Genomic DNA, 20,362 nt, shown 5'->3' on the forward strand with positions numbered 1-20,362 from the left:
CTTTAATACAGTTCCTCATGTTGTGGTGACCCCCAACCATAAAATTATTTTCGTTGCTACTCTATAACTGTAATTTTGCAGTTATGAATCATAATGTAAATATCTGATATGCAGGATGTATTTTCATTGTTACAAATTGAACATAATTAAAGCATAGTGATTAATCACAAAAACAATATGTAATTATATATTGTGAAATATTTATTTCTAATTACAAATAAATGAAATTTTGTCTTGAAGCATGGAGACGGATAGAGGAGCGGTGTCTCGGTTCCTAAGACCATCGAAAATATGTGTTTTCCATGGTCTTAGGCGACCCCTGTGAAAGGGTCGTTCGACCCCCAAAGGGGTCGCGACCCACAGGTTGAGAACCGCTGGTTTAGCTTAAGACGGACCATTTCTCCATCGCAAACAAGACCGTCTGGAAGTGTGCTCCTGTCCTCCACCCAGCCCAGGATCACTTTCTGCCAACCTGAGCCGCCCACCCAATTATTCCAGGCATCTAGCACCAGGGTGGTTCAACCCTCAGCCCCATCTAACCTCTCAAGCCTGCCTCTTCCCAGTGGGAGTCCTGGCCTGGTGTAAAAGTCCACATTACCTGAGGAATGGATAAAACTGCTTGTGTTAGTTATCTTTTGCTACGATATTTTCTGTGCATATATTTTTTTATTTGTGAATATTGTGTTGTGTTAGAGTTCATACTTCTCACTCAGCACTCGGTTTCTGAGATCCTTCCATGGTGCCGTATGTACTCTGATCCTTTGCTCCCACGGGCTGAACAGTGCTCCCCAGTGCGTCCCTGGACACGGCCTACCGGCTCCCCAAGCGATGGGCCTGCAGATGCCTCCACAACCCCCACCCCCACCACAGACAACAGGGAAGGGGACCTCGGCTGACTTTCCCCCTTAGGGACTGTGTGAGAATTTCTTGAAGCAGAAGGACCAGTTTCCAGACTTTTCTACTTCCAAGACCGGTTCCAGGAGAGGATCTGGAAGAAGATGGAGCAGAGAGAACTAAAAGAAAGGCGGTGTGGGTGGAGGCTGGGGAGATACGGAGGGCCCAGAGCATGCTGGGCCTTCATTGTTGGCCATGGGAAGAATTTTGGTCTTTATCCTAAGAACAAGAGGAAGCCATTGAATTAAACTAAAGCTGGGGCTCAGGTTTTATTTTATTTTATTTTTTTTAAGGCAGCAGTGGGTCTTTAGGGCTGGAAGGGCCAACCTATCCTACCGAATTTACAGTAGGCCTCCAAAGTCCATGGAGGCAGTGAGATGCCCAGGATCCCACAGTCCACTAGAGACAGAGCTGAACGGCCACTCAGGCCTCGTGACACTTTGCCAACCTTGTGAGGCGCCCCAGTTGTAGAGGGACCACCTAAGGGTGGCAATCTCTGGAGGCTTGGGATTCATTGTCACTACTGTCCTGGGAGGGTCTCTGGTCACTCTTGCTCACCTCCTATCACCTGGACTCTCCTAGACCTCTGAGGGCACTTCCTAGGACCCACCAAAGAACCCCAAGCCAGGACCTAGCCGCCTGCTGCCCTGGGGCCTCCAACCTTCAGACCCCTACTGTGAAACTTCCCATGCTGCCTTAGTGGGCAAGCACCGAGCCAGAAGGTGAAAGACATGCGTGCCGATGCTGGTGCCTCCTCTCTGGACCTCCGTTTCCTGGTCTGTGAAATGGGAGGGTGGAACAAGATGCTCTGCAAGCCTGCCCCTTGCTTCCGTGCGTTTGTGTTTAAGCCTCCCTGCAGGGCCTCTCTGTCAGTTCTGTTAGTTCTCAGCATGGGGGCGGGGGATGCTGCACCCTCAGAGTTTCATTGACCTTTTCACCCTTGTACTTCTGGGCCCCCGCTCCAGAGAGGCGCAAAGAACTGGGCCTTTGTTTGCAACAACAAAGCTGTTCGGTTCTATTTCAGATAGAACCATTTTATTATATCCCATCCAGAGAGTACTTGAGTTGCATTTTGTTTTGAAAGCTTGTTAGCATTCTGGATTTAATTAACTGCCAGAGACAAAGCTGCCCCACTTGCACCACCCCCATTCCATGCCCATTCTATCCACCATCCCAGTTGCCAGTCAGCAGCCTCAAAGCCCCTACCCACCCCACGTGGGGGCAGGGACCCATTGTCCTCCTGGAGGGCCCACCTGGCAGATGAAAGGGAAGTCCTGACTGCTGCCTCTCCCTCATGCTCCCCTCTCCTTCACCGTTACCCCCTCCTCTGTAAATTCTGGTTACTGGTTACTGAGCATTCACCCTATGTGGGACACCCGGCTAGGCCCTTGGAATGCTTCACCTTACAGTAGCCTCAAAATCCAAGAGGCAAGTTGTAGTATATCTGTTGTCGGGAGGACAGACTAAGTCACTTACCCAAGGTCACACAGGTAGTAAATGGCAAAGCCAGGCCTCCAACCTGTCTCTGTGACTCCAAAGCTTTTGCTTTGAGCTACTACCTACGTTACCTTCCTGGAAACAAAGCTACTGGTGGGGACAGGAAGAGCTGCAGTAGAGACTTGTAGGGTCAGATCCTAGAGGTATTTCTTGTTACTTGGAAATCTGCCTACCCAGAGCATCCACATACAGGTCTTGCCTCTTGATGTGCCTTCTTCCCTCTCAGGTGTCTGCAGAGTGTTCAGCCCCCCTGCCCACCCCGCAGCCTCCCCATCTCCAGACTAAGCACCCGATACCCTTCGTTGCCAGACCTCTTCCCATCATCTTGGTCCCAGTCTTTTCTCTGCCCCCCACCCCACCCCCGCCACATGCCAGAGTGTGATAGACTGTGCCAAAGGGGAAGGCCTGTCCCCGTTGTCCTAGAATGGGCTGAAACACCTTCTCAGGCTTACTTGCCCCCAACAAGGAAGAGGAAGAAGCAGCGAAGGCCCGCCTGGGGTGGGCAGCATGGAGTCTGGGTTAGAGGACAGATCCAACCGCCTGGGTTTGAGTCCTGGCTCTTCTCTCCACAAGCCGTGATGGCCTTGGGCAAGTCACTTAACTTCTTGGACTTCTCTTGTCCTATCTGTAAAGTGAAGACAGCCCTCTCCCTTATCTCATATGATGGTTATAAGGACTGAATGAGTCAGTATTTGTAAAGCAGTCACTGAGCACTCAGCACTGTGCCTTGCCAGGCTTGCTAAGAGAAAGGACAATATAGAATCCCATGGCTTTGGAGGCAGCAGCGCTTGCTTAGCTCAAACCTCAGACCCACAGACTAGCTCTTTGTGTCAGTCTGAGAACCAGGGTCTCCAGCTTGAAGCAAGCCACTGAGGAGAGCTCTGCATTAGACAGGAGGGAGAACAGTACAGCTGCCCACCCCCTCCTGGGTGGGATCGCATCTTGCTTGAGGTGAGTTCCCAGAACATTGACTTTAAACACAACACACAAAAGTCCCACACAGATGATTTTCTGTCCACTTGGGTCTCAGGCTGCAGGTACATGCCTGCTTCACTGCCCGTCTGCTCAGTGTCTGGGCTGATCGCCCCATTCAGCATTCAGAATTTGCTGAGCTCCCACCGTGTCTAACGCACTTGCTCCCTCTCCTTCTCGCTCTCTCTCTTCTCTCTCTGTCTCTCCACAAGGCAGCTTCAGGGCACCCAGATTTCTTACGTGGCTGCTGACAGTTTCTAGAGCAAGGGTCCTGAGAGAACCAGCAGAACCCACGTGGACTTTTTAAACCTAGTCAACAGTCATACAGCATCACTTCTGCCACATCCTCATCTTTAAGGCAGTCACCCCGTTCAAGGGGAGGGGACACAGACTCCCCCTACTGATGGGAGGAATGTTGAAGAATTCACCAACTCCTTTGAAGACCACCACAGGAATCAAGTTACAGAAACGTTAAACAGCTTGCCCAAGTCATGTAGCTCATAAGTGGTGAGCACCCATGTTCTATTCCAGAACCCTCTTATGCCATAATTAGTTTCCTTCCCCCCTGCCATCCTGCCTACCTGGGGAATGCAGAGATGAATAAGACTTGGGCCCTGCCCTCAGCCAGCTTACCATCCAAAGGGATCAAACACGTGCTGCCCACCCAGATCCTTGTCATCTCGCTATGTCCTTCTGTGGATGTGTCAGCTGTGTTCCTCACTGAGCAGCAGGACTGAGCATCCAGAGGGGTTGTGGGAATCCTGTGCTGACCCCCAGAACTCCACACCCACCATCGGTGTGCCTTTGCCCGGAGGGGCTAGAAAATTTTCACCAGGGCTGTTCTCAAAATTCCTAGGAGTCCTGCTGGTCAGCTTTAGTCCTGAGACACAAAGCATTCCCAGGGCACATTTGCTCCGTGAATGTTTGCCAAATGAGAACACTGATTTGGGGAAACTTCTCTCACCCCAACATATCCGCTCCGACTCCCAGTTTACCTGCTGTGCACCCCCAAAAGGTAACAGAAAATGGGACCACCACCCCAGCCTGTCCCAGTAAGGACAGAACCACAGCAGGGCCCATGCCCAGCAAGGCCTAGCTGCCCCTCAGAACCCCGGGGAGTGCTGAAGCATGTGATGCTTGCGATGGCAGAAACGGCTGATTGGGCCTATTCCTGCTAGACTCTTCCTCCCCTGCTCAGTTCCCCTGGCAACACCTCCCTTGGTTGTGCCTTCAGGGCCTACCCAAGCAAAACTTCAAAATAGGCCTGGTCAGCCTGCCTCACCCCATCTCCTTGTGGGTTTCCAGGCCTTTCTGTGGCATAGCAGAGAGATCATGGCCTGTGGAGTCCCACAGACCTGGGTTCAAATTCCAGTTCTGCCACTTCCTGACTCTGTGACCCTGGACAAGTGACTTAACCTCTCTGTGCCTCTATGGCTCCACATGCGAGACAGGACAATAATGTCAATCTACAGTGTGACTATGGGTATTAAGGGTATTAAATAATGAGCATAAAGCACTTGCTGTGCCTGGCTCAGAGCTGGCAGAGTAGGAGCATGATGGAGGGTAAGTCTTCCCTGCTGTTACCCCACCCCACCCCACCCCCACAGGTAGAAGCTGTTAGAAAACTGTTCAGGCTTCCCCCTCATCCCACCCACACCCCCCTCCATCCCCACAATAAGAGAAGAGCAGTGACCCAATACACAAGCGTCCATATCTAATGGCGGGATTTCAGACACAGTGAGAAGCTGTGGAGCCCAGCACCATCTCCTAGATAGATGAGACCGTACTTCTGAAATATTGAGAGGTTGGGAGTGTTGGAGATTCCTTAAAGATGATGTGGAGCAGAGAGCAGGATACCTGAGGTCATCTCATCTAGTGTGTTGGTCAATGGACTGGGCTCTGGGAGACAGACTGCCTGAGTTCTAGTCTGAGCTCCACCATTTATTAGCTGACCTTGGCCAAGGAACTCGACTTCCCTGTGCCTCAGTTTCTTCATCTATAAAATGGGGGTAACAGTAGCACCTACCTCCTAGGATTGTTGTAAGGACTAAATTTGTTAATATACGTAAAACATTTAGAGCAGCGTCCAACACGTGGTAAGCACTCATTATGTGTTAGCTAATAGTGGTGATGGTAGCAGCCAACATCCTGGCTCTGCCATTGGCTGGCTGTTGACCTTGAGCAAGCCACTTTCTATCTCTGGCCCTCAGTTTCCCCATCTGAGAAATGAGCAGACTAGACCAGATGCCCCTCAGAACCTGTCAGGCTCTGACCATCAGTGGTTCTAGAAGCCTGGCCAGGACTGAGTGTGATGTCCTGTTGATCAGGGTCCCCTGTGACTTAGGTGGGCAGGGCTGGGAGGTCACCCTGGCCATGTTTGGGAAGACTGAATAGGACAGAACCAACCTCCCTCCTCATGTAAACAGGAACAGGCTGAGCCAGCCTTCTGCTCCAGTTCCGGTGAGCTAGCAGCTGGGAGCTCCAAGGATGAGTCACTGAAGGGAGCAGCCACGGGTTCTCCAGCTCAGGAGCCCCAGGGCACACAGTAGCTGCAGAGTTTAATGGTGGGATTTGGGCGCTGTGTGACAGGAGAAGGATCATAGTGTTTCTACATGCCCCAGGTGAACCTGAAAGCCATTTGCCTGCAGGCCCTACCCAGGTCCCCAGAGCTTTGGCCTGGGATACTGAGCTCCTGCCTTCCAGGACCTCTTCCTTCCCTCCCTTCCTTCCTCTCTCCCTCCTCCCCTCCCCCCTCCTTTCCTCCCTCCCTCCCTCCCTCCCTCAAGGGCTCTCACCATCTCCCTGCCTTTGCTGCAGTGACCCTTTCTTGAAAAGCAGTATGGCAAAATGGAAAGATCGCTTGGAGTCAAGAAGCTCTGGATTCGAATGTCAGGTCTGCACTTAACTCTGGCAAGCCACTTAACCTCTAAGCCTTGATTTCCTTGTCTGGAAAATCCCCTTCACCCTGCGCAAGAGGCAAGCGCATGAGGAGCTGGTGAGATGTTAAATCACTGTCAGCAAGCTGCCTCTGAGTCAGGGTTTCATGCGTGGCAAAGCAGCTACCTCGCTGTGAACTATTGAAAAGCCAGCCCTTGACACAAGCAGCCGCCTCTCACCGACAAAACGGGGCTGATGATGATAATATCTACCTCACAGGGCTGCCGAGAGAAGCAAATGCAACTGCGTGTGCAGAAGCGCTTTGGGAACTGCACAGAGCCTGCCCGGCAAGGTGGCCTTGTCATTCCCAAAACAAGATAGTGAATGGTAGGGTGGGCAGGGGCAAGGACAAGAGTTGACATCATCTCTAGGAGTAGGACCAGAGGCCAACAGGACAAGTGGGCCCAGGACCACAGTGGTCCATACAGGCAGAGACTGTTTTGAGCCTGGCCCAGTGCTTGGCAAAGTATATAACTGGTGCTCAATACATGTGTGCTGAACTCATGCATGTAGGTAAAAGAGCAGAGACTGAAATCAACCCAGTTCTCCACCTTCCCCACTTTCACCACTTTCTATCATAGACTTCTGTTCACTACTGCCAAGATCAGGGGTTCTTAACCAAGAAACCCTCCAAAATTGTACACAGGATGCAGTGTGTGTTTGAAAATATATCATCCTGAGTAAAGAAATGTTAGATTTCTGCCCAGAAAAGCTTTTAAGTAAACCCTGCTCTGAAAGGTGGGCATCTACCAAACGCTTAGTGATATACCCCACAGTTGGATTTATCTGGCCCCGCTGCCAGGTACCCTGTGGATTTAAAACAAAACAAAACAGAAAGAAAGCAGCCTCCACCTTTGTCTCTGAGATGTGCACACAGGGCTCCACCAGCCTGCAGTTTTTCTTTCTTGCAAGTTAGTTAACCTGCTACCTTTCATATGCAAAAGTGATGATGCTTCATCCTCAGGGGCCTATCTTCTGAGTGGCTGTGCTGTGACAGGGTGGGTATCACCGTGCACGCTCTCTCAATCTCTTATGTCCCACTCTGTGCATTTAGGTGTGACAGGTGGGAGTCAGGGCCCCTGGAACCTGAGATGCCTGAGAGATCACGTGGCATCTAAACTTGGAATGGTAATCTCTTTTTAAAAATGTTTTTTTCTCTCTACAAATAAATGTATGTGTATATGTATATTCATATATATTTATATGTATGTGTGTATGTATTTGAGGAAATCTAGAATACATAAACAATGAGAAAAAAGTCACCTCTAATCTCACCCTCCTGCAAACAACTGTTGTTAATGCCTGGCTTCTCCTCTTCCCACTTATGGTGAACGACATTTATGGAGCCCTCACTGTGTGTGCGGCCTGCCCTCCAAGCTCAATCCCATGTTAACCTCTTCTCTTAACATCAGGTATTCTGCACCTTCTTATATGCACGTTTATGCTTTCTTAAATTTTAAGGCCAAGGACATCATACTGTTTTGTAACCTTGCCTTTCTCACTCCATAGCATCGGAATTTCTTTCCATGTTATTAAATATTCATCTAGAGAGTCATTTATAACAGCCGCATGAGGTTTTATTGCAGGCAAGTTCCGTGCTTCTCAGACTGGGGTACATGTACCCCTGAGGGCGAAGCCACAGGATAAATGTAGCACATTTTCCTGAAGCATAAATTTGACTCAAAGCTTTGGGAGGGGAAAAAAATAACACATTATTTTAAAATCAAAACAAGTACAGACATACTATAGTATAGAACAAAGAGTACCCATGAATTTTAAAACAAAGCAGCCAAGTTTAAGATTGTGTGAGCTTGTTGTTTTCCCCCCAAAGACCCAAGTGCCCTGTCCTCTGAGGATGGCAGGAACCTCTGAGAAGCACTGAGTCTCTAGTTCAGGCCCCTCTTTTTAAGGCAGCTGAGAGCCAGGGAGAAGAAAGGATTGTCCAAAGTCCACAGTGTGTGCATTGCAGAGCCAAGCCCCTGACCAGGAGGCGGGGGAGGGGGGTTATACCCCTCCCAGCTTTCTATATTTGGCAGCATTATGGACTGCTTTTTTTGGAGGGTGTGGGTGGAGACCTTGCTACTTAAGTAATCAACCCTCCACTTATCAATAGTGGAAACTCTTTGCTTCCTATATGATCCACCTCTTAGCAGCAGCTTTTCCTGTTTCACCTTGCTGGCCAGGATCTGAGCTGTGTGCTCAAGTGGTTAGTAACTGTAGCCTTTATGGGCAAAGGTAGGTGCCCTCCCCCAGCTCCTTTGGACTCCACCAGCACTTAGATTTCTCACTTAATGCACCGTATTATAAACACATACCCACTGGTCGGTTTTACCCATGAGATTGGGGATCATGTGTAATCATTATTATAATCTGGCATTTATTGAGCACCTATTATAGATGCCACATGCCATGCTGGGTCTTTCATCTATAGTATCTGTAGTCTTCATATAGCCTTTCAAAGTACTTATGATTATCCCCATTTATCAGTAAGAAAACTGAATAAAAGATTATCACTTACCCATCATCATTCACTCATTTAGTAAGTATTTACTGCAGGTTTACATGCCAGGACTTGTGTTAGCTGCCGTGGACAATCATAAAGAACAAAACTGATAGCTCTCCTGCCCTTATGGAACTTAACAGATGAGTGGGGGAGATGATAGTCAACAAATAATTTTACAAACCGTGGTGAGTGTACTGTAGCCGGAAGCCCGTCCCACTGCCTCTGTTTGAACCTACCTCGACCACTTAGCTATCTGACCTTAGGCAAGTCTCTTAACGTCTCTGCACCTCATCTTCATCTTCTGTAAAAAGAGGATAATAGTACTACCAACTTCATAGGGGTACTATGAAGAGTGAGTAAATTCTCACACAAAAAGCACTCAAAGCAGGGTCTTGCACATCCCAGATACACTGCTGCTGCTGGTGGGATGAGGGAAAGGCATGGGGTGCTAGGCATATATGATAGGGCAGGACTTTCTTCCGGTGACATCTGATTGGGTTCTACAAGATGAATAGGAGTTAACTTGGCAAAGTGTTGGAGGGGTTGCAGGGGGTGGGGGGAAGATGTTCCAAGCAGAGGGAAAAGCATGTGTAAGGTACAGGGCGTGAGCTCCCCTGAGGAACTACATGGAGTGTGGCTGGAACACAGCAGGTGGGAAGCCATACAGCGTCAGCACCTGGGGAGGAGGAGCCTGTGACAGAAATACAGCTGTCGGTGGGACCTGGGCTCTGCACCGCCCTGTTGATCCTGGCCATGGGAGATACTGAGTAAATGTTGATGGCGTGAGCAAGCCAGCACATGGACAAACAACGACGTTGGCCTCGTGTGGTCTTGGCTGTGGGTGTTCCATTGTTGCCCAACCAGAAAAGGAGTCCATTGTCCCATATACGCAATGGTGTGCGGACAGTCCCATCCCCACTGTCAAGCCATACGCACCCATTTTGCTGGCCCCTCTCTTCTTGGCAATAGACTGAAACATGTGGTTTTGGATGGCAACCTTCAACATCTGGGACTCATCAAGGTGGCTGCTGCTGGAATCCCTACACTACAGCCAGGGCCTCAGACGTAAGCCAGTGCTATTCAGACTATTTTAGTAGTGGAAATATAAAAATAACCATAGAGGAAACCCAGTGTATGGAACAGGGACAAGCAGAGCTTCCATGGTTGAGCCACAAGCATAGGGACTCAGAGCACTTGGTAATGCCTGGTGCACCTGAGAAATTGCTAGGGCTCTAAAAAGCACAGTTAGGAAACCAAAGGTTGAGCCTAATTCCCATTTTCCAGGTGTGAAAACTGAGGCCCAGAGAGGGGGGTAGTTCTCCTAAGGTCACACAATTAGAGACAGACCCATAACTGAATCCCAAATGTTTGATATTCTACTACACCAAGATTTTCTTCCACACCACCCTAGTGCCCCCACACCCCCTCAGTGTGGGGTCTTGAGGTGGGGGAGGGGCATGTGGCTGTGATCTTAAGTGTCCAACTTCTAGCCCCAGTCAGGGCACAGAGCACGAGAGTCAAAAATCCAGAGGGCAGGCGTGGGTGGGCTGTTCAGGTTCACAACCTGGTTATGCCATGTCTTTTTTTTTTTTTTTCCTCTCTCTCTCTCTCTTTTAATTGAGTTTGAGGTGGTTGGTTTTTGTTTCCTTAAGAAATGGAAAAGAATGAAGCTGCGTAAACACAACGATGTTAACTCCCTGAAAAACCTCCTGCCATTTTAACTCTGTTACTGGAGAAATAAAAGAGAAATAATTTGTCCACCCACACTTAGCTCTTTCTGACGAAGGTAGGTGAATATTGCTTTGCTAATCGAGGGTGAACGCTGGAAGTGGAGCCACGCTGACTGATCCCGGATTGAGAGGAAGCTGCAGCAGCCCCAGAGGGAGCGGCCCGCCATGGGTCTGCAGGACCCGAGTCACCGGTCTGCTGTCTGCTTCGCGCAGGTCTCCCCCAGCCGGTAGTGATGGAGGCGCTGGACCAGGCGGAAGGGCTCACGGACTCGCAGAGAGAGATGCCACTGCCTCCCTCACCGCCCTCAGAGCCAGCTCAGAAGCCAACACCTCAAGGCACCAGGAGCCATTCCCTCACTGTCAGGAGCAGCCTGTGCCTGTTAGCTGCCTCCCAGTTCCTGGTAAGGACTTTGCAGGCCTCAAAAGGGCCTGGAGATAGTGCGTGTCAAGGGACATTCTTCCAGTTCCTCCCCAAAATGGCTGTCTGGGGATACAGAAAGATGAGGGACCTTCTTGGTGTCCCTCAGCAACTCCCAGCCTTTGGGTTGGCATGAAGAGAAGGCTGGAGTTCTGAGCTACAGCCTAGATAGCTAAGCCCTCCTTAACCCCAAAAGCAGGAACATAGCACCCCACACACACACACACACACACACACATATCCCCCTGATCTGCAGGGGTCTCTGAGGACTTCCTGTCTATGATGTATCTCTGGGAGACTTTCCTTTTTATGTATTCAGCTGGAGGTGGGGGATGGGGTGGGGGTCCGGGGCAGGGGAGGGTCCCCTCTGGGAAGGACTTTCTCTTGGCTCCCTTCAGTCCACTTTTCTCCAGGGAGAGTACTGAGGCTGTCTCTGGGCACACAGTACCTGGGCCCTTTCCTCAGCTGCTCAGTCTGGACCTTGGGGGGGCCAGGTTGAGGCAGAAGGTGAGCTCTGCAGGGGGGAATAAGAGGCGAGGAACCCAGGCCCCGAACCCAGTCCACTTGTCCCAGCTTGCCTGCGGGATGCTCTGGCTCAGCGGCTATGGCCCCACCTGGTCACAGAATGCCACAGACCTCTCCTCCTCCTTGCTCACACTCCTGGAACAGCTAGGACCCGTGGTGAGTAGCTCCGGGGATGCCCAGGGGAGGACGGAGGAGGGGGGCTTCCAGTCCTACCAACCCCTGCATGGGGCGTCTCTGAGTTCAGAAGATACTTCCACAGCCCTGAAGCGCTCCCCGCTGCTCCCCACCCAGACCTGGTCCAAAGTTTTCAGAGCCTTGGTTGGTTCTGTCCCTGTTGAAACAGATGAGATCTCTGCACCCCGCCCCCCCCCCCAACCTGACCTGTTTGTCTCCTGTCCCCCAGGCCTGGCTGGGCATTGGGACCTGGGAAGTTTTCAGTCTGCTGCTGGTCTCTCTGTCTGTGCTCCTCATTACCACCCTGGTAAGGCACCTCCTGACCCGGCCTCGGTGCGCCCCTCCCCTGACCCTGAGGCTGATCCCCAAAAGCTTTGATTTGACCTACAGACTAGACATTCTAGGTAGGGCCAAGGACAAGGTATCTGCCTCCTTCAACTGGTTTGTCCAACCTGGGGTGAGAAGCACTTACTTTCTCAAAATTGGTTTGCAGTATTCTAGGCCGGGGGTAGGGGCTGATGCAGGGAGAAGACTGGAGTAGGAACCCCCACACCCACCAAGAAGCCCTCAGTCCACAAGAAACTGAATGTCAGGGGCGGGAGGGGGCAGAAAGGATAAGATGCAGGGTGGAGCCTCCCATCTTGGTGAGGGGCAGTGCCTTGCAGACAGCTCCTAGGAGAGCAGGGCCGCTCTGGACACACTGAGGGGCAGGGGGCTCAATCCCATGGACAGCCCATCAGCCAGGGGGCAGCAGCATGGTCCCATGTCCATGATGCCCTATGCCTCCAACTAGGTGTGGCACCTCCTGAGGGCTCCCCCAGAGCCACCCACCCCACTGCCCCCCGAAGACAGGCGCCAGTCGGTGAGCCGCCAGCCCTCCTTCACCTACTCGGAGTGGATGGAGGAAAAGATCGAGGATGACTTCCTGGACCTGGACCCGGTCCCTGAGACTCCTGTGTTTGACTGCGTGATGGACATCAAGCCTGAGGCCGACCCCACATCACTGACCGTCAAGTCCATGGGTCTGCAGGAGAGGTGGGAGGGGTGGAGGAGGGGTGGGCTCTCTGGGCCCTGGAGCTCTCAGCTCCCAATCAGAAGGGCAGATGCCTGACCCTAACTCCCAGTGTCCAGGACTGAGCTGACGTCATAGCTTAGCCAGTGTAGACACATGCTCTTCAGGTCTGATGCACATAGATCAGAATGCCCCAAGATGAATGCTAAGGAATACTGTTACTGCACACGAACACAGAGGCATACACAAGTGTACACATGTGCACACTCACACATACACTGCTGTGCTCAAGTTAGTTTGGATAGGTTTCTTTACTGCAGGACTTGTCAGAGCCTTTAACATGCTTGTGTTGGTTGTAAATCAACAAGGGAGTAATGTGTGGCATTCCGCAAAGTCACCTGACCACAGAACCCTACTTTTATAGAGTACCTTGTAGTGTTCTATAGAACACACTTTAGGAGGTATCGACACCCTCTTTTGAGAGCCCAGTTGGGTAAGCCAGATCACACCAGATTGGAGTTGCCCACATGATGTCATAGGAGGAGCACTAGATGAGGAGCCAGAAAACATAGGTTTTGTTTCAGCTCTGCCACCCCTTACTAGCAAGCTTGGACAATTCTCACCCCCTCTCTGGGAATCGGCTTCCCTTTCTGTGTAATAAGGGCCCTTCCTGTTCTGTGTCTTTAGACACTGAACACGGTAGAGTTTGTCCAGGATAGACATCCTTGCCGCTGCTGTGCTGCCCTTAGAACTCCCTCTTTCCCTGACAGCCGAGGGTCCCCGGCCTCTCCTGGATGAGATGTCCTTGACTCATTGGCAACCTCATCCCAGACTACCGGGCCCAGGACCGTGATACAGAGGGTCGAGCCCTGCTTCTCTGCTCTAGGCAGGTGCCCTCTCTCTGGGAGCTTCCTGGGGGCCACAGGGCTGGGCCCTGCCTCTGGTAGTGACAGAGGAGAATATAGGGGAGGGCTGTGTTGAGGTTGCCTCAGATGGAACCTTTGGAGCTGGGGCTCCCAACCCCCCACTCAGTTAGCTACTCCACTGCAAGACGCAGGAGGTGGGGAATCGGGCCTAAGCCTTGGAACTGAGACTCATGCTCCTTATATCAAGGGTGCTGTCACACTCCTACCCCTCTTTGTGGAACCCACCCTGTTCCTACCCCTGATCCCTCCCTCCCTCGTCTTCCTGTTCCAAGGTCCCCAGCTAATGCCCCTCCCTGCCCCTGAGACTCACTTCCTCTTTCCTGGTTCTTCCAGGAGGGGCTCCAATGTCTCCCTGACCTTGGACATGTGCACACCAGGCTGCAACGAAGAGGGCTTTGGCTATCTCATGTCTCCACGGGAAGAGTCGGCCCGCGAGTACCTGCTAAGCGCCTCCCGCATCCTCCAGGCCCAGGAGCTTCACGAAAAGGCCCTGGACCCCTTCCTGCTGCAGGCAGAATTCTTTGTGAGTCCCCTGAGCCGGCCACCCCACAGTGGTCAGACCTCTGTGCTCATGTCAGTCACCCACCTAACAAGACAGTAGAGTTGGGTGCTCAGAACTCAGCATTTGCTAGGTTAACATTGTTCCATTATCAGCTCTCCTACTGTCTTGGGCAAACTGTTTCCGCTCTGGGCCTCAGTTTCCTCATCTGGAAAATGAGGATAAGATGATGGGGACGTTGCAAGAATTAAAGAGATCACCAATGTGTGCAAAGCGCCCGTCAGGTGATTGGTGTACAAGTGGCATTCTCAAGTCTTTAGTGCCCAGTACTGTGCCTTGAAAGCCACAGAAAGCCTTTTTTTCTGGCTCCTGTTTTCCCACCCTCCCCCTGCCTCACATCACCAAGCGCTGTTCATCCTGCACTGATATCTCTCCACCCCTGTGGCTATAGCTTAAGGTGTTCCTAATCACCTCCTCTCTAAACCTCTGCAACAGCTTCCAGCTGCCTCTTGTTGGGAACTTTGAGGGACCTGATACATGACAGCCCTGTTTTACCTGCCTGAGCACTCAGCCAGTTAAGAGCTAGGACTTAGGAGATCACAATATCGCCTTTATTTTTGTTGGTAAAGACTAAGTTTAAAATGAGGCTTAGGTATGCAGCAATAGCAAGCTTCCTAATACCGACCCCCAGAATTAACAAACTTTCTGCCCACTCCAAGTGGTGCTGGCACACCCTGGGTCTCACCCCATGGGGCATTCCTGTAGTTCTTTTCTAACAGGAAGGCCCCAAAAGGAGAAGGAAGGAAGGGGCTGGGGTCCAAAAGCCCGTCCCTCAGTCAAATGCACCCATCAGGTCACTCGCCCACCTCTGTGGGCATGTTGGACGAAAGGTCATGAGTATTTGGGGACAGTCCCTCCTGGGAGAAGCCAGAGGAATGGGGAACCGTGTGCCTCCCTCACAGCTTCCCTCGCCCTAGGCCACCCTGCTCCCTGTCTAGACTGAATGGCGCTCCTCTCTGAGAAGACCTCCATCTCCCTGTGACCCCACTGCTCCAAATGCTGTAGAACGTGGCATGGCCTGCCTTACTGAGCTGGGCTAGCCCAGCCCCCTTCTCCAGCCTCATGTCCCCAGACCCCTGTAGAGACTGTCCACTTCAAACTGGGTCAGCCCCCCATGTCTTTCTCCTCCCAAACATTTCCACATGTTCTCTCCCACCCTGCATGCCTCCAGAAAGCCTTCCTGGACCACCCAGTCCTTACTCGGGGCTCTGAGCTCCCACTACCATCGCCTCCCCTTGAATAAAGGGTTTGCATCCTTTCTGTTGTTTCCTGTTCAGTAGATCATTGTCGATTTTTCCCAGAGAGAAAGGAACACAGCCTGCACACCCACTCCATGGGTGCTTTTGCACAGTTTTTATTCTTTTGATTCTCACAACAACCCTAGAAAGTGAGTATTAAATCCTCATTTTACAAAGTGTATGCTTAGTGGGTCCAAACACAGTGAACACTATAAAACTATATGGGGTCAGGTGCTCAACTATGTGGACAGATAGATGGGGAGTGCAGAGGTGAGAGGACGGGGGGAGGTGAGGCTAGAGGGGGACCTTAAAGGGTGGGAATGATGTGGAGAGTTGAAGAGGGGTGCTCTCTGCAAGTGGAATGCCATGAGCTCAGACCTGCAGGTAAGATGGAGAATGGCATATTAGCCACAGGAAGAGACCAGCGGAACTGAAGGGCGGCTCTCTTGAGAGCAGCTGACAGTAATGACAGGCCAGATTCCAGAATACCTCACATTCCAGACAGAGAAGTTCAGACTTGGAGCGCTTGACACAGAGCGTTACTGGGAGGTACAAATACAGCCCTGAGAGCTCAGAAGAAGGCTGCTTTCCTGTTGGAGAATCATGGAAGGCTTCTTGGAGGAGGTGGCATTTAAGAGGCACAGGACATAAGAAGATAAGGATGGAGGTGAATGTTATCATACAATAAGCAGCACAACATGAGGTTCTGAGGTGGGGATGTCCAAAAGCAAGAACACAGATCAAGAAAGCCACTCAGTGTGGCTGCAGCACAGGCAGTGTGGAAGAAAGCAATGACTGGCCAGGTCGCTTTTTCTCTTGTTCCTCTTTGTTCATCAATCGTTAATATTGAGTGTCTGCCATGTGCCAGACTGGCTCTCAATAAACAGCAGTAATAATAACATTTATTATGCACTCAGCATGTGTCAGACACTGCTCTAAATGTTTTTTATGTGCACTAACTCATTTAATAGTAAATGTTTGTTGAATGAATGCATGTACTGAAGCCAGCCCCTGGACTCAAACATCTGTGACAGCCCACAGCTACTCACATCCCCGTGTCATCCTCCTGCAGGAAATCCCCATGAACTTTGTGGATCCGAAAGAGTACGACATCCCTGGGCTGGTGCGGAAGAACCGGTACAGAACCATCCTTCCCAGTGAGTATTGACTCCCCCAGGGGGTGGGGATGGGCTCATCCTCACCTGGGTGCCCCGTCACCCTGAGGAAGACCTTAATTCCAGAGCTAAGGACAGAGGGTGGGGGTGCCCAGTGAAGGGAAATGCCCCCTGGTGAGGGCAGAGGTTAGTTCATTCCTTCACACAGCACTTGGACCCTTGACCTGGCCAAGTGTTGTGCTGGGCTCTCTGGAAATCCAGAGAGAAAGAGTGATGATAACAGCAGCTCCTACACAGTGCGTGGTGACTGAAAGTGTTTGCACATCCTTTGTCTCTTCAGAGTGGGCAGATTTTAAGGAGAGGAGATTCAGCTCAGAGAGGTTAAGTGGCTCATCCACAGTCACACAGCTCAGAAGTACAGAACTACGTTTCAAACTGGGCCTCTGTGACCCCAGAATTGGGCTCTTTTGTCTGCCTTGAGTTTAGTTTGTCCAGACGGTGCATCCTCTAACAGGCAGAGCCACCCCAGGAGAGAAGGAGCTGCCTGTCAGGTAGTAAGCGCCCCACCAGTCAGGGTGTTCACGCAAGGCTGTATGAGCAATCCCCTGGTAGGTCTGACAGGGGTTTTCCCCCTTTAGGGGCTGTTAGACCAGGTGACCTAACATTTCTCTTTCAGCCCTGGTGTGTCATTTTCAGGTAACTTGAATCAAGCTCCTGTCTGCCTGTCACCCTACAGAGCTCTGACCCCAAGCCCCAGGGCTAGCTTTGGGGGGTGGGGGGTAGGTGACGTTGAAAGTGAATCCCCACAAACGTACTCCGCTCAGTTTGTGGAGTGACGAGGCTTTAAAAAAGCAGTTTTGCCATCAGCATTTCCAACAACATGTAAGATGTCATGACTTATTTTTAACTTTTAAAATTTCGACTTGTGGTTGCTATGGTTACACAGTCTCTAGGTAGTTCCAGTTAAACAAAGCACCATTTAAGGCCAGGATGCACTATTCAGGGCTGCTCACCTCTCCCTCATCTTGCCCCCCACTCACCGCCGAGCCCCACCTGGAGGGAGAGGCTCAGGTACATCAGAACCTAGGCCTTTGCTGGCCACACAGAATGGCCACTGGGAAAGGATGGGGAGCCAGACCATCGCTCCCCTGGGTACTGGATAGATGAGAGACCTCGCGCTACCTCCACCTCTGTCCTGAGCCTCCTGGGCCCCGAGCCCAACAGAGAATCTTCCCTGTGGCCAACAAGAATTGACCCTGTGTCCTCAGAGACTAGAATGGGGGTGTTGGGGCAGCGGGGGAAGCAGTGACAAGAGGGCAGGTCAGTCTTGGCAGAAGCCCCCTCTCAAATCCAGAGCACCCTGAGGATTGTTCTTGCATACATTCTGTACATTTCCGGAGCCCCTACCCCTGGCTGAGGCTGAGAATTCAGACATGAATGAGACACAGACTCTGCACATAGGGAGCTCACAGGCTGGTGGGAGAGACAGATCCAAGGACAGTTTCAGCACAGAGTGACCAGTAACCCAGCAGGCAGCACTGAGAACCAGACGCAGAGGAGCAGTTTCTGTCCATTTTGCCACTGTGTCCCAAGCGCCAAAATAGTGCCTGATACATAGTAGACATTCTGCACCTATTTGAGTGAGCAAATGAATGGCTGAATGTGAATGAACGAATGAATGAATGAATGAATCTCTCAAATCTAGCTCCCCCTCTCCATCTTCACTGCCAAATGACTTTTTTTTTTGGGGGGGGGGCCTTCCGTGTTTCCCAGTTCCCAGGGGCGCTAGTTACAGACGGCATTGACATAATACCCTCTGACCCCTGACACTTCTTACTTGGGTCATTGCGGCAATCTTCCATCTGGTCTCCTGACTTCCACATTCTCCCCTCCCGTCCATCTTCTACCATTGTCACCAAAATGATGCAAAACAGAAATCCAGTTGTGTCATTTTCCTCCTTAAACATTGTCGTGTCACTCTGTAACTGTCGGGCTTAGGTCCAGCCTTATAAATGTGGTTTATAAGACCCTTTGTCAACAGGTTCCTCTCCAGCTCATCTCTCACCAGCCCCCACCTGCCCTGTGCACTTGAATCAGACAGGAACAGTGTTCCCCACTTCTTCTACCGGTCCCTTAAACCCAGCCCAGGTACCACCTCTTCTGGGAAGCCTAACCACCCTAGCCAAATCGAGGGGCCCCTCTATGTCCTCATCGCCAGGGCTCACAAGCCACACACTGCTTGAGTGCCTGCCCAACACTCTGGGGCAGGGACCGTGTCTTGTTTATTTAGGAGTGTCTACTCTCAAGCACAGTGCCAGGCACGGAAGCAGTGCTCAGTAGGGTCAATAGGACCATGCCCATCCCCACAGTGGTTCTTTAATACCAAGTAGACCCTGGTGTCTGGCCAGAGGGGGGGCTGTGTGCACTTTTGGCACCCAATCTGGGCAGGCGCTGACAAGGAGAAGAACCTGCTGTATACTGTTTTCTGTGTGCTGGGCCAAGTTGCTGCTCTAAGGACTCGGTCATGGTCACTCCTTTAATCTTTACAAGATGTGCCGTTGTAGTGCGAGAAATGTTCCCGCTTGATAGATAAGGCACAGAGGGAGATGAAGTAAACGGCCCACGTTGACACTGCTAGTAAGTCAGAGCCAGGACTTGAACCCGGGCTTTCTGGCTTTGCGGAGTAGACTCTTAGCCACTTCCCTGCACTGCCTTTGAGAGCCCCGTGCTGTACATGCTGGAAGTGCCTTCAGTCCAGCCTCCTTAGACAGGCGAGAAACCGAGGCCCAGACAAGGGGGTGAACTGGTGACAAAGTTAGACCAGGACCAGGACCCCGGGACCCCCAGCCAGCCTCCTGCCCACCCGCACACTGTTCCCATCTCAATCCCAGCCTCCGCGGGCTGACAGAACAGCCAATACGGAGAGGCTGTAGCTGCCACAAAACAGATTCCACTCCAGAAAGAAGAGCAGGATGTTATGAGATTTGACTATGGGATTTGACATGTGAATGGAGTTAAGAGAAAAAAGACCTCTTCGTACACACAGCTCAGCTTTAAGACCCTACCTACAGCTTCATCTCAGACATGGCAGGCTTTACTCCTTTCATCCCAATGTTGTCCCTCAGTTTTCATCCCCGAAATCTTAACAGCCCTTTATAAAGTACTTTACAGTTTACAGAGCTCTTTCACAGCTGTTTTCGCACTTACCTTTCAATCCTAGGAAGTAGGCATCTTTTTTTTTTTTTAATAGAACAGACCACATAGTGTTAGGGTGGTGCTTTTTTTAAAGATTTTTTTTTATTGGGGAATTGGGGGGATGGGAACAGCGCTGGGGAATTGGGGGAAGGGGAACAGACAAGTTGCTGTCGTTTTGTTCTTCAGTCTAGTTGTGGAAGTAGGCATCTTTACCCCCATATTACAGACAGGAAAACTGAAGCTTAGAAAGGCCATGTGCTTTACAAGTGTGCACAGCACGTTGATGAGAGTGTGTACTCAAACTCTCACTGCCCCTGCTGTCTAGGATGTGTGCCCTAGGTAATTTCTTTCTTGACTTAGCTTTTCTTCTCTCCAGAACATGAGGCATAGTGAGTACAGGACAGTTTAAGGGACACAGGCAAGGGGCAGGCATTGATGCTGCAGAGGTAGAGACCCAGGGCCTTGCATTCTAACTTCCTCTTCAGCCTTGGCCCTCACCTGCCTCAGTGGGCTGCAGGGATGGGTCAGTGTTTTGCTACTGGGCAGGGGAAAGAGGAACTTCAAGAGTTCCAGAAGAAATGTGGGTGCCCTGCATGGGCCAGAAAAGGTGGGCCCTGCCCCAGCAGGCTTGCAGGTGTCAGACCCCAGCCTCACCTGTCTCCCCCAC

At 51.2% G+C, this 20,362-nt stretch overlaps 1 protein-coding gene across 4 annotated transcripts in view; it reads left to right on the forward strand.

Moving 5' to 3' along the window:
* Positions 1–20,362, forward strand: part of PTPN5 (protein tyrosine phosphatase non-receptor type 5) — a 53,911-nt gene that overhangs the window by 28,437 nt on the left and 5,112 nt on the right. For all 4 annotated transcript variants that reach the window (XM_019651410.1, XM_019651411.1, XM_019651412.1 and 1 more), the window contains 6 exons: positions 10,747–10,934; positions 11,525–11,632; positions 11,880–11,957; positions 12,444–12,685; positions 13,922–14,111; positions 16,458–16,542. In XM_019651410.1, the coding sequence (XP_019506955.1) occupies positions 10,747–10,934; positions 11,525–11,632; positions 11,880–11,957; positions 12,444–12,685; positions 13,922–14,111; positions 16,458–16,542 (891 nt within the window). The remainder of the gene's footprint in view (positions 1–10,746; positions 10,935–11,524; positions 11,633–11,879; positions 11,958–12,443; positions 12,686–13,921; positions 14,112–16,457; positions 16,543–20,362) is intronic.

The sequence above is a fragment of the Hipposideros armiger genome, unplaced genomic scaffold (genome assembly GCF_001890085.2).
Source record: "Hipposideros armiger isolate ML-2016 unplaced genomic scaffold, ASM189008v1 scaffold_159, whole genome shotgun sequence".
NCBI lineage: Eukaryota > Metazoa > Chordata > Mammalia > Chiroptera > Hipposideridae > Hipposideros > Hipposideros armiger.